Source organism: Cebus imitator, unplaced genomic scaffold (genome assembly GCF_001604975.1).
Source record: "Cebus imitator isolate Cc_AM_T3 unplaced genomic scaffold, Cebus_imitator-1.0 Scaffold308, whole genome shotgun sequence".
Lineage (NCBI taxonomy): Eukaryota > Metazoa > Chordata > Mammalia > Primates > Cebidae > Cebus > Cebus imitator.
The window spans coordinates 2,491,406-2,518,690 of NW_016107623.1; the positions used below are offsets into that span (position 1 = coordinate 2,491,406).

Sequence of the window (27,285 nt, forward strand, 5' to 3'; positions counted from 1 at the left end):
AAAGATGTTTAAGCTGAGTGGGCCCTAACTATTATAATGAAGACACTGACTAGTACAGTGACCAAAATTAGATAAGCAGTTCCCCTTAGTTGCGTTGAGTCCTGCCATGCACTATAGTAGCCTCTCAGCTCTACATGTAGGTCCACAATCCTGTAAACTACACAGGAGTAAAGTTCTTATAAGCTAATGATGCAGCATGGCCTCATTGAAGACAGAGCCAGGAATCTGAGTCATCAGCAGCAATGTCATTACAAGGCACCCAAGAGAACAGCTTGGGAAATCGTATAGCTCACTTGGCACTATCCGTTCTCCTTCCAGTCAGGGTAAAGCCATCAAGAGTAATGTAGCTTTCTGTTACTAATAGCCAGGAACCCGGCCCCCTAACTTATTTCTCTTTTACAAGCAGTAAATTTTTTAAATAGAGTCTGTACCTTGTTTACATTTTCCAGAGAAACCAGGCTTGTCACCCACAGGTGTTTGAACTTGGTGGCATCTGAAGTGATGGGGAATGTTTATTGCATCTTTAAATTCTCTCCCCAGATTGCTAATAAACCTTCTTTACTGATCGTCAGATAATGACTTGAACTTTTTAAGAAAATTAATTTTTGAATGATGTCCTTGTGTTTTACTGGGAGGAATTCAAGGTCCTCCCACTGGGGCACCACAGTTGTCTTTGCTCGTTCATCTTGCTCGTAAAGCTCTAGCAGTATAAATGAAGTCAGCTTGTCCCAGTTAATGAAGCCATCTTGGGCCACATCCACTTTGTCAAAGAGCTCCCCGTATTCTTCCTTTGTGCCCCAACCAACAATCTCTGTCATCTTCTGCATGAAGTCTTCTCTGGACATACAAATGATTTGTCTTGGCTCTGGGGACTAGAATCGGGAATCCAAAAACAATAATGAGAGACAACAGTGAAAGCATCATACGCACAAGAGCACTGTGCTACCCACAGAGCTGAATTTAATCAGCAATTCTGCCAACGTGAAAAGAAAAATGTCTTTTGCTTCCTAACAGTAATATACTCAAGTGAATGTAAGCTGGGGAGCAAGTAATTGACAGGGCTAGAAGCTGACATTCTCAATCGCAAAAGTTCTTATATCAGGAAGAATAAGGCAGGAGAAGATCTGATGATGGAAACATGGAGTGATGTGAAGCTGTGAGCCGGAGAATTCAGATCACCTCTATTTAAGGCGGAAAAAGCAAGGAAAGGATTCTCCTCTAGAGCCTGCATAAGAAACACGATTCTGACAACTTGATTTTATCCTTGTAAACCCCATTTGGGGCTTCTGAACTCCAAACTGCATATTAATACATTTGTGTGTTTTAAGTCATCGTTTTTGGTACTTTATTACAGTAGCGATAGGAAATTCATACAGGCATATCTCCTTTTATTGCACGTTTCTTTATTGTACTTTGCCGATATTGTGATTTTTACAAGTTGAAGGTTTGTGGCAACCTTGCATCCAGCAAGTGTATCAGTGCCATTTTTTCAATAGCATGCCTACTTCATATCCCTGTGTCACATTTTGGTAATTCTTACAATATTTAAAACATTATTAATCTGTTATGGTGATCTGTGATCCGTTATCTTTAATGTCACTACTGTAATTGTTTTGAGGCTCCATGAACCATGCCCATCCAAGACAGCAAACTTAATTCACAGGTGTTGTATATGTTTGCATTTGCTTCACCAACCAGTCATTCCGCTTTCTCTCTCCCTTTCCTTGGGCCTCCTTATTTTCTGAGACAAAAATATGGAAATTAACTCAATAACCCTCTAATGGCCTCTAAATGTTTAAGTCAGAGCTTCACATCTCTCACTTTAAATCAAAAGCTAAAAATGATTAGGCTTAATGGGGAAGGCATGTCAAAAGCTGACAGAAGCCGAAAACTCAGCCTCTTGCACCAGTCAGGTTGTGAACGTAAAGGAAAAGTTCTTGAAGTGCTTTTCCGTTGAACACATGAATGATAAGAAAGTGAAACAGCTCTACTGCTGCTGTGAAGAAAATGTTAGTGGTCTGGATCGAAGATCAAACCAACCACAACATTCCTTTAAGCCAAAACCCAACACAGAGCAAGGCCCTCTCTTTAATTCTGTGAAGGCAGAGAGAGATAAGGAAGTTGCTGATGAAAAGTTGAAAGCTAGCAGAGGTTGATTCAAGAAGTTTGAAGAAGTCATCTCCACAACATCAAAGCATAACATGAAGCAGAAACTGCTAATGTCCAGAATCTCTAGCTAAGATAACTGATGAAGGTGGCTACGCTAAACAACAGATTTTTAATGGAAAGGAAACAGCCTTATTTGGAAGAAGGTGCCATTTAGGACTTTCATAGCTAGACAGAAAAAGTCATGCCTGGCTTCAAAGCTTCAAGTGACAGACTGAATCTCTCATTAGGGGCTGATGTAACTGGTGAGTTTAAGGTGAAACCAATGCTCGTTTATTCCCCAAATCTCAGAGGCCTTAAGAATTATGCTAAATCTGGCTGGGCACAGTGGCTCATGCCTATAATCCCAGCAGTTTGGGAGACTGAAGGGAGAATTGCTTGAGCTCAGGAGTTTGAGACAAGACTGAGCAACACAGTGAGGTAAGGGTTGTCACTTAAGCCTGGGAGGTAGAGGCTGCAGTGAGCCATGATTGTGCCACTGCACTCCAGCCTGGGCAACAGAGCAAGACCCTGTTTCTGTGCTCTATAAGTAAAATAACGAAGCCTGAATTACAGCACATCTGTTTACAGCATGGTTTGTTGAATATACATGGTTTACTGAATATGCAGCATAGTTTACCGAAGCTCACTGCTAAGACCTACTGCTCTGAAAAAAAAAAAAAAAAAAAAAAATTCCGGTTAAAAAAGTACTGCTCCAACATGGCCCTGGTGGCTCAAGAGCTCCAACAAAGATGTACAAGGAGATTAATATTGTTTTAATGCCTGCTAACTACGCACATTCTGTAGCCCATAGATTAAGGAGTAACTTCAACTTTCTATTCTGATTATTTAATATCTTTTGAACAGTATAGTTGCCATAGACAGTGATTCCTCTGATGGATATGAGCAAAGTAAATTTAAAACTTTCTGGAAAGGATTAACTAGAATGGCATCATTTTAGATGCCATTAAGAATATTAATAATTCATGGGAGGAGGTCAAAATGTCAAAATTAACAGGAGTTTGGAAAAAAGTTGATTCTAACCCTCATAGAAGACTTTTGGGAGTTCAAAACTTAGATGAAGAAAGTAACTGTGGATGTGGTAGAAATGACAAGAGAACTCAAATTAGAAGTGGAGCCTGAAAATGTGACAGAATTGCTACAATCTCATGATCGAACTTGAATGGATGTGGAGTTGCTTCTCATAGATGAGCAAGTAAAGTTGTTTCTTGAGATGGAATCTATTCCTGGGAAGATGCTATAAACATTGTTGGAAGACAACAAAAATGTGGACTATTAAATAAACTTGGTTGATAACACAGTGGCAAGTTTTGAGAGTAATGACTTCAATTTTGAAAGAAGTTTTACTGTGAGTAAAACACTGAAATAGCATCTCATGCTACAGAGAAATCTTTCATGAAAGGAAGAATCCATCCATGTGGCAAACTTCGCAGTTATCTTCTTTAATGAGATTGCCACGGCCGTCTGAACCTTCAGCAACCACCACCCTGATCAGTCAGCTGACATCAACATTGAGGCAAGACGCTCCACAAATATAACATTACCTCTCACCAAAGGCTCAGATGATTGTTAATATTCTTTAGCAGTAGAGTATTTCTTAATTAAGATATATACAGTTTCTTTAGATATGTACTATTGCACATTTAATACACTACATTATAGCTTAAACATATTTTATTTGCTCTAGGAAATAAAGAAATTTATGTGACTCCCTTTATTCTGATATCCACTTTATTGCAGTGATCTTGAAGTAAATCCAAAATATCTCTGAGGGGTGCCTGTCAAGTGGTTTCTGAAAAATGGGTGAATCCCTGAAGAGTGCTTAGTAATTCCAGTAAAATTACCCCATGGTAAAACTTTACTCAAAGGCCAATAAATTAACTTCTATACGTATGCCATTACAAAGAACAGTGAAGCCACATGCAATTGATTCTTGCTGTTCATGGTAGCTATGTTCTAGAAGGTGTTTGAGAACACTGCATTAGCAGATACTGAACCATTGCTCCTAGGGGAAACACAAGGTTAAGTTTCTGCAAACCTCTGCACAACTGCTCAATACATAATTTTAGGGGTGTTTCTGCTGAAAGACATCTTATTTAATATATTGTTAATCACAAATTCATAGCCAACAGCATCAAACTCATGTTTGAATGAAGCAAGCGCATGCATTTTCTCAGTAAGATACATCACAGCCTTCTTGCACTTAGAAAGACTAGCCAGCACTCCTCCACCACACTTGGGGGCCATTTTAAACAGTGAAATCAATAAGCACAACATGTGAAAAACATGGCACTAAAGAGATAGTAAAAAGGACCCTTGTTCACAGTATGAGAGCTGGAAAAAGAAAGCAGAGTGTTGCCTTATTTGATCACCACTTGGAATGTACAGCTTGGGAGACTCAAATTTTTTGCCACTCTGCACGTGTCTCGGAAGCACCATTAAAGTGCCATGCGTATTGATTTGGGGATTACAAATAAATTTTAGGAAGTAGACAAACTTGCAAGTATAAAATTCACAAATAATGAAGCCTAACTATTTCAAATAAGGATATAGCTTAACATTGATGAGCTGTTTAGTTCAGTGAGATTCATTATGAAAGAATACTTTTCCCACCACGTCAGGGTCAGAGTCGGGACTGGCAGATGCACCAGAGGCAGCATATTGCGGAGAAGGTCAAACCAGTGTAGGCTTAAGCCTGGTTCCACCAGAGATTATGAGAGCTACTGGCAAGCTACTGTACTGCTGAGCCATAATTTCCCATCTGTAAAGTAGGTAAAGCAGTATCAGTTGCAAGAAACATTTTATGAAAATTAGCTGAGATAATAGAGGTTAGTTTAATGGAGGTTAGTCCAGTCATTTAACTAATTAAAATAACTTTCTGAGAAATAATTGATATCAAGCCGTTTGAACCAGTCTGGAGTTAATTATTCTTATATTCTTTGTTCAGTTATTTTTAGTCAAAAATATTTAGCTGGTAATTTTTCAGTGATCCAGACTTTAAGTATAGAGAAAGAAACCTAGTCCTAAAAGTGTTCCACCTGAGCCAAAACTGCAAACTATTTCTGAAAACTAAAGCAATGTTGATTTTTATTTTAAACTATTACATAATGGCATCAATCAATCTCTTAGATTATCTCATCAATAAAACAACACTTAAAAGGATCTCAGTGCATTTTCTTCCTTTGAGGTAGTAATTTATTTTTATTTCTAAGAACAAGGAACTACTCTGGCAAATATTAAAACAATTTCTTTTTTACATTTAAGAATGTAGAATTAGAAACAAATTGTAAATGATAAATTTTCTTTCCCAAAGTAACATAAGCAATCAACTACATACTTTTCTGCACGTTGATAATACCAATATCCAGTGGGGAAAGAAACAAGAAATAAGCCCAGGTTATGAAATTTGACCCCAAAAGTGCAATTGTATGATATCCATGGCATTTCTGTTACCAATTGTTCACCCATTAGTTTGTTAAGTTTGAAAATGAAACCATGTTTTTGCCATACCGTCAGCTAAAATCTAGTAGTTTGTTTTTACTAAAAAATCCGAACTTTTCTCAAGAAGCATGATGCTTTAATATGTTTGTTTAATTCTATCATACGTCAACTTGAATAAATTAGTTAAATATACAATTAAGGTAATTAATCTTTAATACAAGCTTAAAAGCACAAATGCATTAACTTTTACCACACGATTTATTCTTGCTTTATCAGTGACTCCCATTCTCTGGGGCTAGAATTCATTCATTTCATCATACTATATATATATATCATACACTGTGGTTAGGAAATTGTGTGGTAGTGAAAGTGGAGCTCTAAGTTGTAGCCTCAATTATTGCACCTCTAAGTAGGAATAATAATAACAAATTCCTAGTGCTGTTATGAGGATCTAATCACAATTTAATGTACATATGGCACATGGGATAATTTAATGTATGTATAGCACATTTAAACTCAATAAACGTTAATGCCCTGCTAAAGGGTTTAGATAATAGATGAATTATAAATTCAGTCATGTCAACAATGACGGTTTTCTGAGAATTTAGTTAAACTCGTGTGTGTGTGCGCGTGTGTGTAAGGCTTTGGAAGTTTTCATAATTACTAATATTGGTGATCTCTACCAGGGTGGCTAGTTGCTAACTAGATGGTTCTTAGAGACTTCTTAGGGCCCCAGAGAATGAGTGCAGGAGACTATACCAGCAGAATGGTCTGAAACCATCTGCTTCTATGACTGTTACATCATAGCAGCAGATGCTAGTTTTTGTCTTAAAAAGAAACAACTATACACATTGTTTCAGCTGCTCTTCATCAAAGGCACAAATAGAAAACTGTCCTAACTGAGCCTGGTGAAAGTAAAGTTTACCTGTTCCCGGAAACCATGGCTCTTTCATGTATACAAAAATGACATTTCATCTATATGAGTAATCGCAACTTGTCTTTAGCCACTTGTAGTGCTGCTCTGTAGCCAAATATCCCCATCCTGGACTTATTGGCAGAAAGTAATTCCACAGAAAGAAAGCTAGGATAACCTTTCAGTCTAAAAACCAACTTGCATATAGCATAATTGAGTTGCTACAACCTCTTAGCTTGCATTAGATTCAGCACTGAGTAGCAAAATAATTTACTGTTGAGCGGTCTTCAGGGATATACATACATATGCATACATATACACACATCTTTAAATTAATGCTAATTTAGTGTCTGGGTTTTATGCCTGAATTTGACACATAACATTTGTATGTCTTTAACCCAGCCATGACCTCTCTGTGTTTGCAGAAAGTACAAATAAGATAATCTGTATAGAGGCCATTTTCTTTACATTAAACAACTCTATTCAAGCATTAATTATTGTTGACACATCTACAACAGGATAAATTCACAATTATACACTTAATGTAGATAGGGGAATATTAGGAATTTAGGAAATTTTACTTTATTATAAAACATAGAGCATAAAATTATTCTCATTTCCTTTAATGAAAAGTTTAATTACTATGGCTTTAATAAAACCTTTATTATTCCAATAGACAGTGTGTTCCCATTTGAATGTAAGCCTTCAAATACCAACTACTTAATAGTGTTTTTAAAGATACATCCTTTTATTCTTATAAATCCATATTTATGCAGTCTTTTTGAGGTAAAAATTAGTGCTCAGGCCTCTGTTAGAACTCCTCCTTTATTAAAGGTGAAAAGTATATGAGCCATTAGAAAACATGATCTCATTCAGTTCTTTCTAGTACAATGTTTGTACATTTATTTTGCTATATCTATTTAAATAAGAAAATAAGTCAGTTACTGACTACAATTGTTGCAAGAACCAGAAAGCTAATATACTCAGAATGTCCATTTGATTATATCACTAGGCACAACTTTAGACCTTTTGAAAATGTTCTTGTCTTCCTGAATTCTTTTCAAAGAATATTTTTTAAATCATTTCTTTTAACCCCAAAAGCATGTTTTGCAGTTACAGTCAGTTCTAGTGAGCTGCCTGTCTATTTAGAAAAAGCATAAACCTAAAATTTCCTTCAGCTCTAAGCTTTGTAAGATTTGGATTTCAATATAACTTACATGAAAACTGAGCTCTGACCATAAGTGCAAAACTTTAAAAATATACCCTTTTTAAGAAACTTGACAGCATTTTTGTCATTAAGAAGAGGTCATGTACAGTTGGCAACATGTGAGTGAGTGTGCCAACACACGTTTACAAACGTTTATTTTTTTGCACAAAATCCATGCTTATTATAGAAAATCAAGATGATAAAATCAATTATAATGCCATCAGCCTTTCAGATTTATTTCTAGGCAGAAACAAAAATGATCATTTGTTATTTACAAAATAGTGTCATGATATACATACATATATTTCTGTGTTGCTTTTTCCACTTATACCATAAAGTTATGCCTCCTACAATATATATTGATCTTTATTACCACTTTTAATAGCTGCACAATATTTTATAGAGAAGACATATAATTATAACCCCATTAAAAATTTCCATTGTTCCCAATGCTTTACTGTTTTATATAAACAACCCTGCAACATATATATATATATATATATATATATATATATATATATATATATTCCTTCACACACATCATTGCTAAGCTATCCAATTATTTCCTAAGGGAAATTCTCTAGAAACATAATTACTGAATCAAAGAATTTACATGTTCTGAAAGACGTTTTACATATTTTGCCAAATCCTGTTTTACGTGGTTGAACAAATTTACATTCCCATCAACAAAGTATGATGTTGCCTGTTCTCAAGACCCTCATAAATATGGGGTATTATTCTCCTTAAGACTTATCGATTGGTGGCTAAAGTATAGTTCTATTAAGAAGCCTAAATATTTACATACTTTCTGGGCGAAAAATATATTTCTAAAGCAGACCCTTTATCTTTCAAAATCTGCCAACCATTAGAAATACTGTTTATATTTTTGTCCCCTCTTTTCAATAGCAATATTTCATAATGAAATGAGAAAAGAAATACTTTCCTTTATCCTACTCTGCAGACAAGAACTTGACCAAGACAAAAGTCCCATTTTAACACTATTAAAAGAGCACAGTCCAACTTGGACTGGTTATTTCCTCCTCTGTCAAAGGTTGGCAGTGGATTAGCATGTCACTGACCCAAGATGTACTACCCTCAAGTCATTGGTATTTGTTTCAGATCCTCAAAATAAATATCAAATTAATGAGTTGTAAGCCACTGGGAGAAATGTCCATCCATCCATTAATCTACTCATTAATAAATATGTATTAAGGATGTATGCCATATGAAGCTGCACAGAGTAGGTATACCTATTTGTTCAGTCAACAAATGTTAAGTGTCTGTTGCATGCCAAAAATTTTTCTAAGCACTCACCACTAAATTTTTAAAAATATTTTTATTTCCACAGATTTTTTTGGGGAAACAGGTGGTACTTGGTTACACAAGTATACTTACATAAGAGTGAGTATCTTAGTGGTGATTTGTGAAATTTTGGTGTACCCATCACCTGAGCAGTATATACTAAACCCAATTTGTAGTCTTTTATCCCTCACCCACTTCCCACCCTTTTTCCTGGAGTCCCTAAAGTCCATTATACTATTCTTATGAATTTGCATCCTCATAGGTTAGCTTCTACTTATGAGTGAGAAATACAATGTTTGGTTTGCTATTTCTGAGCTATTTCACTTAGAATTATAGTCTCCAATTACATCCAGGTTGCTTCAAATGCCATTAATTCATTCCTTTTTATGCCAAGTAGTATTCTATTGTCTATATTCTATTGTATAACATATAATTTATATATATATATAATATATATAATTTATACCACAGTTTCTTTGTCCACTTGTTGATTGATGGGCATTTGGGCTGGTTCCATATTTTTGCAATTGCAAATTGTGCTTCTACAAACATGCATGTGCAATATCTTTTCTGTATAATGACTTCTTTTCCTCTGCAGATATTTAGTAATGGGATTGCTGGATAAAAATGCTAGTTCTACCTTTAGTTTTTAAAGAATCTCCACACTGTTTTTCATAGTGGTTGTACTAGTTTGCATTCACATCAGCAGTGTAAAAGTGTCTCCTTTTCACTGCATCCATGCCAAAATGTATTATTTTTTAAATTTTTTTGATTATGGTCATTCTTGCAGGAGTAAGGTGTTATCACATTGTGGTTTTAATTTGCATTTCTCTGATCGTTAGCATTTTTCCAGATGTTTGTTGGCCATTTGTATATCTTCATTTGAAAAATTGTCTATTCATGTCGTTAGCCCACTTTTTGATGGGGTTGGTTTTTTCTTGCTAATTTGTTTGAGGTCTTTGTAGATTCTGGACATTAGCCCTTTGTCAGGTGTGTAAATTATGAAGATTTTCTCCCACCCTGTTTCCAATCCACAGACAACCCACGGGTTATCTGTTTACTCTGCTGACTGTTCCTTTTGTTGTGAAAAAGCTCTTTAGCTTAAGTCCCAGCTATTTGTCTTTATTGCATTTGCTTTTGGGCTCTTGGTCATGAAATCCTTGCCTAAGCCAATGTCTAGAAGGGTTTTTCCAATGTTCTAGAATTTTTATAGTTTCAGGTCTTAGACTTAAGTCCTTAATCCATCTTGAATTGATTTTTGTATAGGGTGAGACATGAGGATCCAGTTTCATTCTCCTATATGCGGCTTACTGATTATTTCAGCACCTTTTGTTGAATATGATGTTCTTTCCCCACTTTGTTTTTGTTTGCTTTGTTGAAGATTAGTTGGCTGTAAGTATTTGGGTTTATTTCTGTGTTCTCTATTCTGTTCTGTTGGTCTATGTGCCTATTTTCATACCAGTATCATGCTGTTTTGGTGACTGTGGCCTTATAGTTTGAAATCGTAATGTGATACCTCCACATTTGTTATTTTTGCTTAGTGTTGCTTTGGTTCTGTGGGCTCTTTTTTGGTTCCATGTGGATGGATTTTTTTCTAGTTCTATGAAGAATGAAGGTGGTATTTTGATAGGAATTGCTTTGAATTTGCAGATTACTTTTGGCAGCATGGTCATTTTCACAATATTAATTCTACCCATCCATGGGCATGGGATGTGTTTCCATTTATTTGTGTCATCTATGATTTCTTTCAGCAGTGTTTTGTACTTTTCCTTGTAGAAGTCCTTCACCTGTCCTCCTTGGTTAGCTATATTCCTAAGTATTTCATTTTATTTTTTGCAGGTATTGTAAAGGGAGTTGAGTCCTTGATTTGATTCACAGCTTGGTTGCTATTGGTATATAGGAGAGCTAGTGATGTGTGTGTATATTAATTTTGTATCTGGAAACTTCGCTGAATTCTTTTATCAGTTCTAGAAGCTTTTTGAATTTCTAGGTATAGAGTCATATCATCAAACAGCAATGGTTTGACTTCCTCTTTACAGATTACTTTGAACAAGACAAGATCAATACTCCTTGAATATGTACACTTCAGTGGAAAGCTTAGGTGTGCTGGTTACTAATAACACATGTTTTTAGGTTATTGAAAGTAATAGGATTACAAGCATCATATTAACTACTGTTTTTCCTAATTTTAAATGGAATGTAGCCTTTAAGCATGCTGAAATATTCCATTAAAAGATAGCTTGTATGGGCTAGATACCTTTCCATAATTTTGAAGTTGTCTACATTTATTTCAGATCATTAGAATCCTGCACTGCTTTTTTTCTTTACTTGAAAAATAGTTTATAATGGGGTCTCAATTTTTTATTTTCTTCATAACCTGCTAGTTTTATCAACCACTTTACCAAAATTAATATTTCTTTTGTTAGGAATTTGGAATGAATTTTTGTTAATGTTCCATGACAGCTGAATGAGTATACACTATCAAAATGCAGGCTTTTCCCCTATAACTATAATTAAATTTGAAATTAACATGCTGATTTCTCATGCTTCATTCTGTTCTACTTGCCTCAATTTCCCTTGGTTACAAAGCGTATTGGTTATGAATATGCATTAGGATTTGCTGTCAAACTCTGTGAATGTCTCCTGGAGCAGAAGATTAGATACGTTATTGCAAAACAGATGCATCAGTTTATATCATCCCCTGCAATTTTTACCTACTAATGAACATTTATGAGAAAGTGAACAACAGAACAGGGGAAATTAGTCTGCTAGTCAAGGTTCATAGTGCTCTTTTATTCTTGCTTCAATAGATTTTAGTTGAATTTAATTTTCATTTATGCTATAATGTCAATTATTCAAGAGCTCATCAATTTGAATAAAGTTTTGTAACTAACAAAGACACAGACCTTGACTGAATTTAAGATTTGGAACCAAACTCCCACAAACCAAGAATTCAACACGTAGATTTCCTATCCAGTTGGTGAATTAGAAGTGAATTTAACCTGAAGGGGGGAGGGGGAATAAATAAATCTTTCTCTTTTAAATAAAGTGATCATCATCCCTGAGAAATATAATTGTTCTTACTAATTTTCTCTAAGTGTGAAATTCTCCAATTATCTGCTATAGATCTAAGGTGATGTTTATTATTATCTTTTGTGCCTGAGCTAGAAACTTGGGAGAATAAGCCTGACCAGTGAAATAGTGCAGCCAGGAGAGAACTGAGCTTCATTGATTTTCATCTGAAAATCTCACTGTAGCAGTCTAAAGATACACTTTAAAATTTTTTCTGTTCCTTTGGAGACCATGATTATGGTAAAGAAGTTTACGCATCCATAGAATCATAGATTAATACCATGTTAGAGCTGGAAGAAAGTTTAGAGAATCTACACTAAACCCTTCATTTAAAAGGAAGAAACTTATGTTCAGATTTATTAAGGAAAGTCTTCTCTGAGGTCACATAGTTCACTATTGGCAGAAACAGACCTAGAGCCAATAATTTCCAATTCTTAACTACCTTCACAACGCTTCAAATATATTGGCTTCAACAAAATCTGATTTTCTTTAGGATAACACAATCATCAACAAACCAGAAAAATGTAAGTTTGGAATGTATACTCCCAAATCATCTCATACTGTTTTGATAAAAGCCATCTATTTAGAAGCCTAAAGCTTTATAATAATGTACTTAAATTTCACATATAAACTTTGAATCAACAAGGTAAGCATGAAAAGTTATAAAGATTCTAATCCAGGTTCTAAGGGGAAGCTTTTCAACAGATTATCAGCTCTTTCTTCCTCTCACTCCTTCTCAAACAAAAGATCCAACTTCAACCTATCTCTGGTCATTATCTTCATTCCTTTGTTCTGTCATCCTTTCATCTCAGATATCTAGCAAAACACAGCACTGGAAAAGCATCCTATCTGTGCCTGTACCCAGGCTGCTGAACACTGATGGACAAGGGCAGCAGAATGATGTCACAACAAATAAATACATGATATCCAACCTGAAATGTCCCTTCCATGTTTTCCTGCTAAACTCTCATTCTTGTTCTCCAGTTTTTTAAAACTCCTACTTTGTTTTCCTTCCCTTCCTAATAAATTTGACTCCTAACTCACAAAGAAAAGGAGCAGAAGGAAAAGAATGACAAGGAGGAGAAAGAAATGGCAGAATCAATCAGATAGAAATGTTTTGCACCCCACATAAGAAATGACCTGTATCTGTAGTCATCTCCTTTTCTCTCCTGTGAGAGCAGAACTTCTGTGTTCTGGACACGTCCTTCTGACCTACCTCGATAATCTCTTCTCTTGTTATTCTCTTGTTCTATTGACTCCTTTTTATCAGTATTTAAACATGATCAAGTCATTTATTAACCATCTTCCCCTGACATTGCCATCTGCTTTTTGCTACTGTCTCGTCCTTCTCATCCTTTCACAGCCAAATTGAAATAACCATGTTCTCACATTGTCTCAATTTTTCACCTCCGGCTCACACAATCTATTGCAATCCAGCAGCTCTACTGAAGCAGTTCTTAACAAGAAGACCAAAAAATCCTGTGGCTAAACATTTCAATACAGTTTTTTCTGGTTCTCGCCTGATAAAAGTGAAGATGTAGCAAGTTAATGTTTGGTGCCAAAATGTCTTTGTTTATAAAAAATACCTTGAGATTCCCATTTAGTTGGAAAATGAGGGGTTTGCAAGACACCAATCAAGAAAGAAAAGGGATCAAGCTGCTGTAAAAGGAAACTAATTTGGTATTTTTGTTTTTTAATTTGATTAGACAGAGAGAGAGAGAAGAAAATGGTGGCTGAAATGGGAAGTGGAGAGGATTGGAGACTGCAAGATGGCTGAGGGTTGTGTGGTAATAAAGGGGCATTGAGAAAACCCCACAGGCAATATGGCTAAAATTATTTTAATAATGGAAGTATCTGTGTTTGACATATTTCCCACTCCAGCCCAAACACCTACTTCCCAAAAACCTTCAGTTGCATCTACTCAACTTGTAAATTCTTTCTGAATGAAAATTCCTGAATAAGGAATTGTATTCAACATAAGGAGATGAGTCTCTGGCATGTGTAATCTGATAAAGAACAAAGATGTCAGCTGCCATGGAGGGCAGGCAGAGGTGATTTTAAATTTGCCGAAATTTGGAAAGGGCTCTGGATTTCCAGGATTATGGCATGAGGATTCGAGCCAATGATTCCGTATCTCCAAGTTTGGATGGCTCCCACCCATAAGTTATATGTTTTTAACACCTATCTCTGCAGAATTTACCTCTGTTGACTCTTCCCTACTTCTAAGAACATCTACTTTCCTTGGTTTACATTATACTGTGTTTCTTGGCAATAATTCTGATCACTCCTTCTCAGTATCTCTTGTAAGTACAACTTTTTCTGTGTACCCCTTAAATATTAGTATATCTTAGCTTTTGGCCTTATGACCCCTTCTCTTCCCATCTCATATACTCGAGCTGATTTATATGACCCGATTTCGTAGGCTTCAAACATGGTCTAATTGCTGAGGATGTCCAAATAAATATCTTTATCTAGACCTCCCTTCTGAGCACTAAACCTTTCTTTCCTGTTTCCATACTGGATAGATTGACTTGGAAGTCCTATAATTTAAATCAACATGTCTAAATAACAATTCATTTTCCTTCAAAAATAATCTTTCCTCTTTTCTTTGGATTTAAATATTTTCAGAACCAAAAACTGGGGGAAAATACAACCTACAGGTCCATGAATATCACAGAAGTTAAATGAACCAAGCTACATTTAAACAAAAGAGTATAATACATCTGTTAAACAAATGAAAATACTCCCAATCGACTTATATAGAGATATATTGTGAATCAATTACAATTAAAATGCAACAGAGAATAAATGTATGCTATGTTTTATGTGAGAAAGAAAAATATACACATAAACATACACGTAATATGTGTTTAAAAACAGAACCACATGGAAAAATATTTCAGAAGTGAATAAAAATTGTTACCAATGCAAAATAAGAGGATGAGGAGAAAAGGATAGAGGAGATAGTAAAATTTTTCTAAGTGTGCATTTTTATACAGTTTTGACTTGAGAACTATAAATATGTTCCATGTAGTCAACAAAATAAAATCAGATTTTTAAATTCTAAAATGTAATATGTATATATACTAACCTAACCATGTAACAAGTTCATACAACCCACACAGAAAGAGAAATTAATTTTAGTGCCATTTTTAAGCCCAGTTCTCAACCATATACAATTAGTGCAATATAATGCAAAAAACTGCACGTAAGTCTTGAATTTCACTTTCGTTTTTAGGATGGTGTTGATGTAATAGTTCTGAAACAATTTCATATACATTACAGAATAAGGCATTTGAATAAATATATTACTGCTGCTAGAACAAAGGTTCAAAATGTGAAAGCATGGAAAGACAAATGATGCAAGTAAGGAGTGACAGAAGCTGGAGAAGAACCCTGTGGTGTTTGAATTGAATTGGAGATATTAGTATAAATTCATTAGTTTTATAAATATGTATAGATCAATAAATATATAAATGTTGATATAACTAGATGTGGATATGTTCTAGCTACATCAACTGAAAGGGCCTGGAAGCGATGACACCCCTAATAGCAATGAACACGCTACTACCCAGATCCACGAATATGACAGAGGTTGAATGAACCAAGCTACATTTAAACAAAAGAGTAGAATACACCTGTTAAACTACTTAAACACACTACTACCATTCTCCAATGAATGGAACTAGGGATCCCTGGAGATGTGGCTGGTTCCAGGTCTTGGGCAGTAACATCATCTTGTGCCAGAAAGCAAAGCAGGAATAAGAGATAGATCAAAATATGTTAAAAGGATACAAGAGCTGGCTTGAAGGGGGCTCACACTGGCCAAATTTGGGGCATTTTTCGTATCAAAAAATAATGATCATAATAGAAAACGGCACATGGAATAGCATAAACAAATCCATAAAACTGTAGTCAGAATCAAGGCAGAGAGAATGAGAGGGAGAAAGGAGGAGGATCAGAAGACTTTCTTACAGGAAAAAAAAAAAAATGCCATACTGAAAATGAATAAGAATCAGTAGCATTTAAAAATCACCATTTTTTAACCATCAGTTTAGTCATTGTTTCCAGCAAAGATAATCAGTCAATAGTCAAACCAATAGGTGAAATCGTGTTGAAGAATATTCACAATATAGTATAAAAGTATCAGCCCACAGGTGCCTTTACAACGGATAACTCTGGTGGTTCCACTTCAATCAAGGGATCCAAATTATAGCATCACCAATAATGGGATAAATTGACATAATGTCACTCTCCATGCCATACAAGAGGTGGAGATGACTGTGTAGTATTCTTTCCAGAAATGGCAAAGGTGAATGTAACAGTAAAGAATTGATAAGAAAATCCAGATTATGGGATGTTCTAAACAACTGGCATGGATTCTTCAAAAATGTTTGTCATGAAAGACAAGAAAAAAGTGGGGCAACTCCTCAAGATTAAAGGAAATGAAGAAATGAAAGAGATGTGTCAACTAAAGCAAATTTCTAATTCTGGATTAGATCTGTGATTTTAAAAGGAACTATATAAAAGACATTTGGGACAAAACGGGGACATTTTAATATCAACCTTTCATTAGGTAATGTATAAAGTTGAATTCCTGAGCATAAAAATGGCATTATGGTTATCTAGAAGAATGCCTTTGTTACTAGGGAAGTTTACTTAAAATATACCCCTCCATGAAGAAAGGCCTGGGTCTAAGCAGCTTTTAATTGCTACAGGGTAGACATCCAATATTTGTTGTAAGAATGAGTAAATGATGACTATGTTGTAAATATTCTCTTCTATATTGAGGAAGAGATAGTCATCTGTTTTACTCATAATAGCCAGTTTGGGGAGGGGGTCATAATAGTGAATGATGGCCAAGATTATAGAATAATGATGTATAAAATAACTTAGGGAAATTATAAATAAGTTAAAAATAGTTAAATTGTTCACTAAGAGAGAAACAAAAACAAAAGCTGGCTACCAGACCATGCTGGACAACCTTCTGGCTCTGCAAATCGCTCAATAGACAAGGACAAATCCCCCCTACTTCACTGTTTTTGGATTTCTGTTCATCACCTGTAAAACAAAAACAGTGGAATAGCTCTCTATGTTCTCTCTCTGAATGTTAAAATTCAATGGAAGAAAGTTAATACTCTAAGTAGAAGGACATAGTATCTATAAAAGGCCCTGCTTTTAAATTCAGCACTCTTAATTTCAGCTAAACATACATTTAGAAATAGTACTACAGAGTCTTTAGGTTATGAAGATATACCAGCATTTTAAGAACATTTATGTTTGCATTGAATTATGGTGTATATATAAGGTGCCTACAAACCTATTTGCTATAACTTACCCCATAATCAGTTTTCTTTTTCTATAACTTCTATACCACACAAATACATACAATTTTTATTTTAGAATATGAATATGCACTATTCTGTGATTGTCTTATTTTCACTGAACAGCAAATCCTATTCTTTTTAATAGCTGATGAGTAGCAGTATAGCATACTTTATCCATTCATCCAATTGAAGAATATTTGGGTTGTAAATACTCATTTGTAAATATTACAATCATACCTTTGCATGTATTTTTTCTGTACTTCAGAATGTATTTAGGGTACCTTGTAGGATTAGAATTGCTGATTACAAAGTACACATGCGGTACATCTTATATTTGATATATACTGGCAAATTGCCTTCCAGAAAAGCTTTGCCAATTTACAATCTTAGTAAGAGTGCCGATTCCCCTGGTTCTTTGCCATCAGTAAATGTTATCGATCTTTTTAATCTTTGCCAATCTGGTGATTCTAAAAAGAATGTCTTCCTTGATTACAGGATCAAATCAAATTCTTACCAAATTTGGGTACCTTTTCACATGATTCGCAGCTATTTGTGTAGCACTCTTCCTTGAATACATAAAATATGACAATATATGTAAATATATACATAAATATACATAGATGGATATGTGGATATGAATAAAATGCATTAAAAATACACCAGAAAATATTAAGAGTGCTACCCAGGGGAGCATAATGACTGAGGGTGGGCCATGCTAAGGAGGAAATTTCATGTTTAGCTTGGATTTTTTACCATGAGGATAATGTATTACTTTTATTTATTTTTCATTTTTATTTTTGAGATGGAGTTTCGCTTAGTCACCCAGGCTGGAGTGTACAGGCACATTCTTGGCTCAACCTTTGCCTCTCGGGTTCAAGCAATTCCCCTGCCTCAGCTTCCCAAGTAGCTGGGATTACAGACACCTGCCATCATGCCTGGCTAATTTGTGTATTTTTGTAGAGCCAAGGTTTCACCGTGTTGAAGCTGGTCAAGCTGGTCTTGAACTCCTCACCTCAGGTGATCTGCCCACTTTGGCCTCCCAAAGTGCTGGGATTATAGGCATGAGCCACCATGCCCAGCCTAATTTATTTTAATAATACAAGGATTACTAAATAGGAATCATAAAAATAAATGAAACTTTATATGGCTGGCTATACCCTCCTTTTTCATTTGTTCTTCTCCTTCTACTTCCAGAAAATAACTCTGCTGCTTTATTTCTCATACCAACTCCAGTTGTTTCTCCACCTCCTTGAAGAATTTTGTAAGGTCCAGTCTTAAACAGTCTGTTCTCTCCTCCAGATATCTCAGCTCATGATCTCTCTCCTCCAGAATCTATGTTGCGATTCTCTCATACTGAATTGTCTCTCATAGCCTGCCTGGCACTTCTATTTGACTTTAAACAAATAATGGCATTGCACTTAACGAGAGCATCTGTGATGAAAGCAGCCAAAGGAACATATAGGAAGCTGTGAGAAGAGAAAGCAGGGTCATGGTAGTGCGCTAATCCTACCTGCATGGTACGTACGAGAAGGCTTTCCTAAGGCAGTGGTATTTACACACATGCGAGTAGGAGTTAGCCAGGAAATGATTGGGAATGGGAAAGAAATATTCCAAACTGAGGCACAAGCATCTGGTAGGCCCTAGAACAGGAATAAGTAAAATATGACCAGTGTGACTGAAACATTTTGGGTAATGGTCCAGGTCAGATAATTTTGTGATGGACTTGTTGGAACCATAAATCCAGACTAAATACCTGTGTGTGTGTTGGGAGATGAGGGGAGTTGGACCAGAAGGAAGGAAGGATTCCCCTGAAAGGAATAGACCTTCCCATTCTTTACAGTCCTAGGAAAGGAACATGGAAAAATAGACTCCAGTGAAGGGAAACATTTTCTACTATTTCTGGGAATAAGGATCAGTTTGGCCTCTGGGTTCTGAGACACGGGCAGTCTGATGGTGTTTACAAGGGGATTGAGGAGCTGACAACAGCTCCTTCGCGACAAATATATGTTCAGAAGTGATGAAGCAGAGCAAGTTAGTATGAAATCATGAAAAAGGGCTGGATGTAGCATTGTCCAATGGAACTTTCTGCAATGATAAAAATGTTCAATGTTATTTGCAGTTCAGTATAGTAGCCAGTAGCCACATGTGGCTACAGAGTACTTGAAATGGCTGCTGCATGCTAGGAACTGAATTTTATTTTATTCTTATTTAAATAACCAAATGTAGCACATATTGAACAGTACAGGTCTGTAGCAAAACTAGTGTGATAATTTGGCCTTGAATATATTGAGATTAGAGAAAGCTGTATACAGGCACACATGGGAAGTGAAGCAGTCGAGGAAAATGATGTTTCTGGTAATGAGCTGGCAGAGATGTTGGTGCCTAGAGAATCAGGATTTCATGACAGTCATATCCACAGAATGCTGGTGAGACATGATGAAGGGAGAAAAGACCCCAAGGGACTTGTTCCTGGACAAGTATGAGGCAGAGCCTTGGGAAAATGTCAGCAATCACTAGGGGCTGTTTGGAGGCTTCCTATTTCTAGCAATAGAGCTGGGGTGCCTTGTGTCATCATTAATATTTTATATTTGGCAAAACGTGACCAAAATGAAGTCAAAATGCCACAAATAATCATGCTTTCATTCTTTCAGTCATTTTTCTTGTTTAATTCTCAGGAAAACGTTAAAAGTAGCAGTGCCCTTAGCCCACAGGTCTGGCTAAGCTGATGCACTACACATGAACAGCCATAGACATCTCTGCTTTTTTTCTCCCTCCCTCCCTCCTTTGTAACAAGCTTTTCTGGGTTGTCTTCACTTCTCCGGTTCTGGCCAAAGCTCAAGGTTAAAACACTTTTTTATAAAAGCACTCTTCATCACCCACTCTGATCCAGATTAATTTTTATAAGTGCCTGTTATAAAAGTACACAGATTTGAAAAGGCAGGAAACTGTTAGAACTTGCCACAAAATTCAGCACAAAGGCAGTAGTATTTGGGAAGGCAAAATTTCATTTGTATTGAGATACAACTTCCTTGAGTTTTGGTGATGATGCTGTTTGCTATCATGAATTTTAACAAATTAGATAAAACCACCACAGAATTTCTCTGCCATTTCTAATTGTGACAGCTGCAGTGGTATTGGATTTGTCTTCATGCTATCACCTTAGTGTTTTCTGCTGCCAACAAAAATAGGTATTTTGATTCCACTAAGGGTGATGGGATGAGAAATGCTATGACCTGCTGTCTTTGTTCAGCAAATGATGAATTGACTGAGGCCGGAGAATGCACTTTTTGCTATATAATGGAGTTAGAGATGAAGCTTCAGATATTTACCTTCTCACAAGTCTCCACTGAGATGCCTTTACAAAGAAAAAAATACTTTAAAAAAAAAAACTATTGGTTATTATTTTCATTCTTCCACTCTTTCTCTACATTGATTTCATTGTAGCAGTTGTTGATTATTTGCTGATTATGCATTAGCTCCAAGTTAGCAGAGCACAGAGACTGCGTGCTATTAACATGCATTTTGTTAAGGAAATCTTTATCCTGTTGGATTCATGTTTCTTTGAGCAACATCCCAAAGGAAGGTTACCTTGTAAAAGCCATGCCATACATGGACCACAAAGTTGGCAATCTGCCTCTGAGTCCTGGCTCTGCCCATGGGGGATTCAACTGAATATTTTCAGTCCTTCATCTCATTATTTGTAAATGGGAGGTAAAAATGTATGCTGCACCTACATTTCAGTCTCGTAAAGGATCAAATAACATGATGTCAACCTAAGTGCTTCATAAAATCTTACTATACTTGAAAGGTATTAAATTTTTATTCATCATTTTTACCTCCACTGATTTCCAGAAAGAATTTTAGTTCAGTTGCAACAGAAGATACATAGGCAATAGGACTGACTATTAAAACAAAGATACAAGAACAAGAGTCATATAATAAAAATGGCAGACAATTGTCCCAGATAACCTAAGTTAAGCATAGTTGTAAAAATTGAACACTAAATTTAGCTTTGAACTCCCGGGCAGCTAAGACAGAACACAAAATACAATTAGACACAAGGGTCTCCATAATTTACAAACTGAAGCATGCTGGTTTCTTAGGAGAGAAGGAAGTTTTCTTACCACTAAATTCTAAGAGGATCATGGATGAGGTTGTTAGCGGGTCACACAGCTATTCCTGCTTGCCATATGACTTGAAGTAACTTGAAGTTACATGTAACCATATGGCTGATTGCTAGCTAATGGGATGTGAGCTGGTCCACAAAAACATTCCCCAGCGTTCCCCACTGCTACCAGCTGATTGGCCTGTGTAGAAGGCAGGAGGTGGAGACAGCCTGAGACCTGAATCCCTGCTTAGATCTTCTCGCCAATTAGAAATACCTGCTTTTTACGTTATGTGAGCAGGAAATAACACCTCTGTCATGTGGCAGATATTATATATTTTACACAATTTGTATACACTATAAAAGAAGATTTTCCAATATGCAACATCGCTGGATAGCATAATATCCAACTTCATACCTTATCAGTTTTATCTTAAGAAAAAATTTTAAATGCTCTTTAGGGACCATCTCATTTTATCAGAGATAAGACCATCTAAAAGTTCTGAGGAAAGGGAATGAAACAAAAATGGGTAATTTTACTTATGTGTTTGGGATGGTGGCGCCTGGGTACAAAGAAAAGAAGCAAGAGATAAGAATAGTTTGGAGTATGAGACACATTTAGGAAGACCTGTTTATTTAGGTACCTTAGTAATGAAGGTACAATGGGCAATGAGAAGGCCTAGAGAAGGATGCGTCATCCATAAATTTGGAGGAAACTTGACAGTTTAGAAAGAAGGACACATTTTTTAAAAGCCGAGAGGGGAGGGTGGCAGTGACAATCTGACTTTCTATATTTCTGTCGAGCCTAGCTTGCCTGGCAGGACATTAGCATCCTTAGCTCTGTCTTGAAGCAAGCAAGCAGTTCATAGACCCAGCTGTAAAATGCTTTCTAAAATTCCCAAGTTACTGTTCAGGTGTCTAGGAAATTTTATAAAGATGATCAAGGATAAGAATATCAAAATTCTGTAAATGTAATTATTTTATTACTCATTAAGCACAATTCTACAACTTGCAGAATTGATTACTGAACTTCTCTGGTCTTTTGAGATTCAGTTTGAATAAGTGCATTGTGCTTAGATTTCATTCACCTCCAACACAGATTTGTTTTAAGAATTCTCACGGAATAGTCTCCAGGGCATTCTTGCTAGGATTTTTACTATGCCTTTCTTACACTACACTATTTGACCCTTCCTACTTTAAGCATAAATGCCTCACATTTTACACGTGGCTTAGGAGGTTTCACGTCCAGCTCTAGTTAAAGCTATAAGATTTAGCAGGTCTTGGGCAAATGACAGCATGGAGCGGATGGGGTAGGGCCAGCCCCCAGCTCTCGGCTTACAATCAGTCCAGAACAGGTGTGCCAGGAGAAGACATAGACACAGTTGCTGACAAAAGCAGTTTAGGACCTAACCCAGAGAGCCCAGGAGCACAGGGCAAACTATGATCTCAAACCAAACAGACAGCAATGAATCTACCATTAAAGCCTAATGTTAAACCATTGTTGACATACAAAGGTCAGCAATGGAGAATGTAAAAAAGAAATACTCAGACACCTATATAGCCAGACTCCCAGGAGGAATCTCAATAAATATCAGGCCCCATGGCTTTCCCAAAATTCCATTTTCCTTAGACCAAAATTTTTACTTCTCACCACTCCTATAATATGAGCAAACCACAGCTGCTCTTCCTCGTACAATAGCTGGCTTTTGGAGTTTCGAAGAAAATGTAAAATATGGTTGTCATCAAAATATGAGCATCCAGAGACTATGTCATTTCTCTAAGTATTGTAAGTGCCACAGGAAACTTTGAGTAACAACCATTTTATGATTCTATGAATAATGCAAGTTTCTCTTCCTTCGGGCTGATGTACGGCTTTTTTGATACCATCACTTAAAGGAAAATGAAATCCACAAGTTACTTTTCTGTCCTACCCAGGTAACTTATTTGTTCCAAAGAGAAGAATCAAGACATCAATTAAAATTTTTGCCTGCTAAGAAAATATGAAATGGGAGATAGAACAATTATGCTTTTTTACTCTTTATTACCACTTCCTTCCACAATTAATAGGAATGAAGATGTATAGCAGCAAGTGTTACTTGAAGTTTAATTTCCTTTAAGAAATGTATGATTTAGAATCAAGGTTTAACTTCTACTTACTAAATGAGTAATATCTAGTGTTAACTGAGCACTTACTCTCTGTGGCAAACACTTTAAGTGCTTTCCAGATAGTGCCCCCTTTAATCCTCATGAAAACCCTGTTATCCTTATAACAGAAATAAAGAAAACTGAGGCCCAGAGAGATCAAGTATTTGCACAGTCACATTGTAAGTGGAAAAACTAGAATTTAAACACAGGAAATCTGACTCCTGGATATGAAATACTGCATGATTCTGATCCATTTATACCACTGCACAATGAACATCAGCACTTCTTGTGTTATCCCTAAATGTTACTATGATTAATATAGTATGTGATATTTCATTTGGAAATACATGTAAAACATTTCCTGCATAACTCAGACACAACTTCCTGTTTTTTCACATAAGAATTGCCACTGCTATTTAAGGAGATGGACTTCACCTAATATCGAACAACTCTTCAGCCTTAAACAAGCAATCTGTGTAAGAGAAACAACCTGAAGATATAAAGGAATCTGATGCCAGAATCTTAACATTTCTAAGAGCATCTCCTTAGTGACTGGACCACAAATCACTGCCTTTAGAGTTCAAAGTTGCAGGAATGCTGTTGAGGGTGTTTTATCCTTTTACAGCAATCTATACTGTGGCCTCTGGGCCTAACACTCATGACAGGCGGACTGGATAGCATTAAAATCATCTAGTGCATCATTCTTCTCTAGGTGTCCATACAATGTTTGGAAATCATGTTGGCTCAAAGGTCTAACTTTTAGTACTGGCTGCACATTTGCCATGGGATTATTCCATTCTCTGTCTGTTGAATCTGCTAAAATGAATGAACTTCATTTTTTTTTTTGAAGGTACACCTGCAAAACTCAATTTCTTTTTTAAAAACCATCTATGTTCACACAACCTCTGAATTACCTTCTTTTCTCCCCTTTGGTCCATTAGTTCCTGCTTTTCTAACTGGTAATGTCAAAATAAGTGATCTGGCCTTTGAAATGTTTAACATAAAATAAAATTAAAATGAGGTTGAATTTCCAGTTTCACTTGGGTTCACTCAAGACTAATCTGTAATTTGGAAAGAACACCCACCTCCAACCTTCTGTAACAGTTTCATGAACACATCAACTTTATAATGTAGACTCTCCTAATAGACCCTAGCATTCAAATTCTTTGTGTTCTTAGCAATGGAACAAAACTGCCACATTTCTCTTCACTGCAGAGTCAAAGCTGTCATAATCTGCTGTTACGTTTTACTGAATGTCCTCAAGCTGTCAAAATGTTTGCTATGTCTATCAAAATATGCCAAATTTATTTGGGGCACTGGGCATGAGCAGCAGTGAAATCTTTCAGACAAATGAGGTTGGGTGAATAGCAAATATATGAACATTAAAATGAGAAAAGTATAGGACAGAGCATATCTTACTACTAAATATGATGAGTTCTATAAAGAAATGAATTGATATTATTGGGACATTAATGTATCAATAGAGGTGGAATCCAGCTTGTTATATTCTTTTGTGAATATCTAAATATAAAAATGTGTGCCTATTACAGGCCAATATATTGTGAGCTTTAATTATGTTTTACTAATTTCCAGGTGGTATTCCCAAATATTTTCTATTTCAAATTAATATGGATACTCCAAGCATCCGTGGACGATTTTATGAAGCCCTTAGATCATATTTTAGCAAACATAATGTAGAAACGTTAACAGTGCATAACTACCTGAATTCTACATCGTGGAAGAGCACTTCTTTTTATCCATATTCGAAACTAAAAATCACTTTGATGTACACTGTTCATTATGCATAGCTGCAGAATTCCAAATCAATAGGAGAAAAAATTATTTACTTATAGTTAAATTCCTATGGTTGATTTTTTTTATGTAGAGTTAAAATGAAAAATTCTAATGTTGTTTTTACTCGCATTGCTCCAGGATTTACAGAAGGGTGGGAGTGCATCATTTTTCGGAATTTTATGTCCTTCACAAGAGATCTTGGGACAACAAGTGCCAAAATCAGCTTGGGAAAGGAGCTGTGTCGCGCAGCGTGAGTGACACAGGAGGAAGTTTTTTGCAAACTGTGTATGCCTATTTGCATTTGCTGAAATTTATGTCCGTATTAAATGCAAGAACAAATTATTCCTGGAGGTCACCTTAGAGACCTGACTTTCCTCACTCACCACCATAACTTTTTGTTTCCCCAAAATATGTTGATCTCTAAGAAAATTTTTTTTCCCAAGAATATATAGTTCTTTTTTGATAGTAATAAAATTCAGTGCAGCAATTTTAAACTAAAGAATATTATTTGGCCCAAAGAACTGAGGGACAAAGTTACCAAGCACATTGTGTTAAACCCAGACCTAACCAATTATTTTTAATTCTCTGCTATAACCATCAAGTATACTTTTTAAATACTGAAAGAAAAATATCTCTGTGTTTCATTCTAGGCTCCTTCCTGAACAATTCAAACTTATCTGGTCAATAAGCTTCACACTTACCTCAAAGGCCTTCTGTATTTTTACAAAGTCACCCACAGTGAGTTGGTTTTCAAGCAGGCCCGTGCCATCATCTTCACATGCAGTTACACCCTCTGTTCTCTCAGGGCTCTTTGGCCCAGGCTGTGACCCTGTGTTTAACTCAAGTGCAGCTTTCTGGCAACTCATAATGGCTTCACCTTTTCTCAGCAGCCTTCAACTATTTCTATATGGTTGGATTTTTTTCTTTCTTCAACAGGTGCCTTGAAAAGAAACTCACCAATAGAATTCCAAAATCAAAGTACAAACCTTTCGAGGCACACAATTAGGAAGCAAAATGTTCAAGCTGAGCTAGGACATGAAAGCCCTTAACCACCTCGCTTATTTGATTCCAGAGTTTAATTTCAAAATTTACAGTTGAGTGGTTTTAAAATGGCATTTTTACCCCTTCCTTAGACCCTGTTTAACCTGGCTTGATTAAAAATGTGTAAAGCTTCCCCACATGTCTAGTAACTGACACAGAAAACAACTTCCACTCCTCATTTTAAATGCATTAGAAAAGCACCTTCCCCAAAATCTTTGGCTTACTTTGCTTCCATTAACACATTGTAGTTTTCAACTCCACTTTCTTGTCTGCAAGAGTTAGATGACAAAGCTGCAAAGTTTCCCTACCAGTGAAGTACCCGACTCTGAAGGCCACCTTCCCAGCAATGTGGAGTTTGTTTCCTCTGTTCTGATCCCTTTGTATGTTTCCTGGCAACCAACACAAAGCCAACTAAAACTTTCCCTGTACTTCCCCATCTCCGACTAATGACTGAACTGAAAGTTTGAATATATAATGTAAATGTTGAAATGTTATTTTTTAAAATAAAGGCACAATTCTTTCCCCTCTTTTTTTCTTTTTTTTTTTTTTTGAGATGGAGTTTCGCTCTTGTTACCCAGGCTGGAGTGCAATGGCGCGATCTCGGCTCACCGCAACCTCCGCCTCCTGGGTTCAGGCAATTCTCCTGCCTCAGCCTCCTGAGTAGCTGGGATTACAGGCACGCGCCACCATGCCCAGCTAATTTTTTGTATTTTTAGTAGAGACGGGGTTTCACCATGTTGACCGGGATGGTCTCGATCTCTCGACCTCGTGA

At 36.2% G+C, this 27,285-nt stretch overlaps 1 protein-coding gene across 1 annotated transcript in view; it reads right to left on the minus strand.

Annotated features, from left to right (window-relative positions):
* The window catches only part of WDR49 (WD repeat domain 49), a 147,429-nt gene extending 120,545 nt beyond the window's left edge, over positions 1-26,884 (minus strand). The window contains 3 exon segments of the mRNA XM_037729507.1: positions 432-872; positions 26,174-26,412; positions 26,738-26,884. Of these exon segments, the coding sequence (XP_037585435.1) occupies positions 432-872; positions 26,174-26,338 (606 nt within the window). The 5' untranslated portion in view covers positions 26,339-26,412; positions 26,738-26,884.
* Between the last annotated feature and the right edge of the window lie 401 nt (positions 26,885-27,285).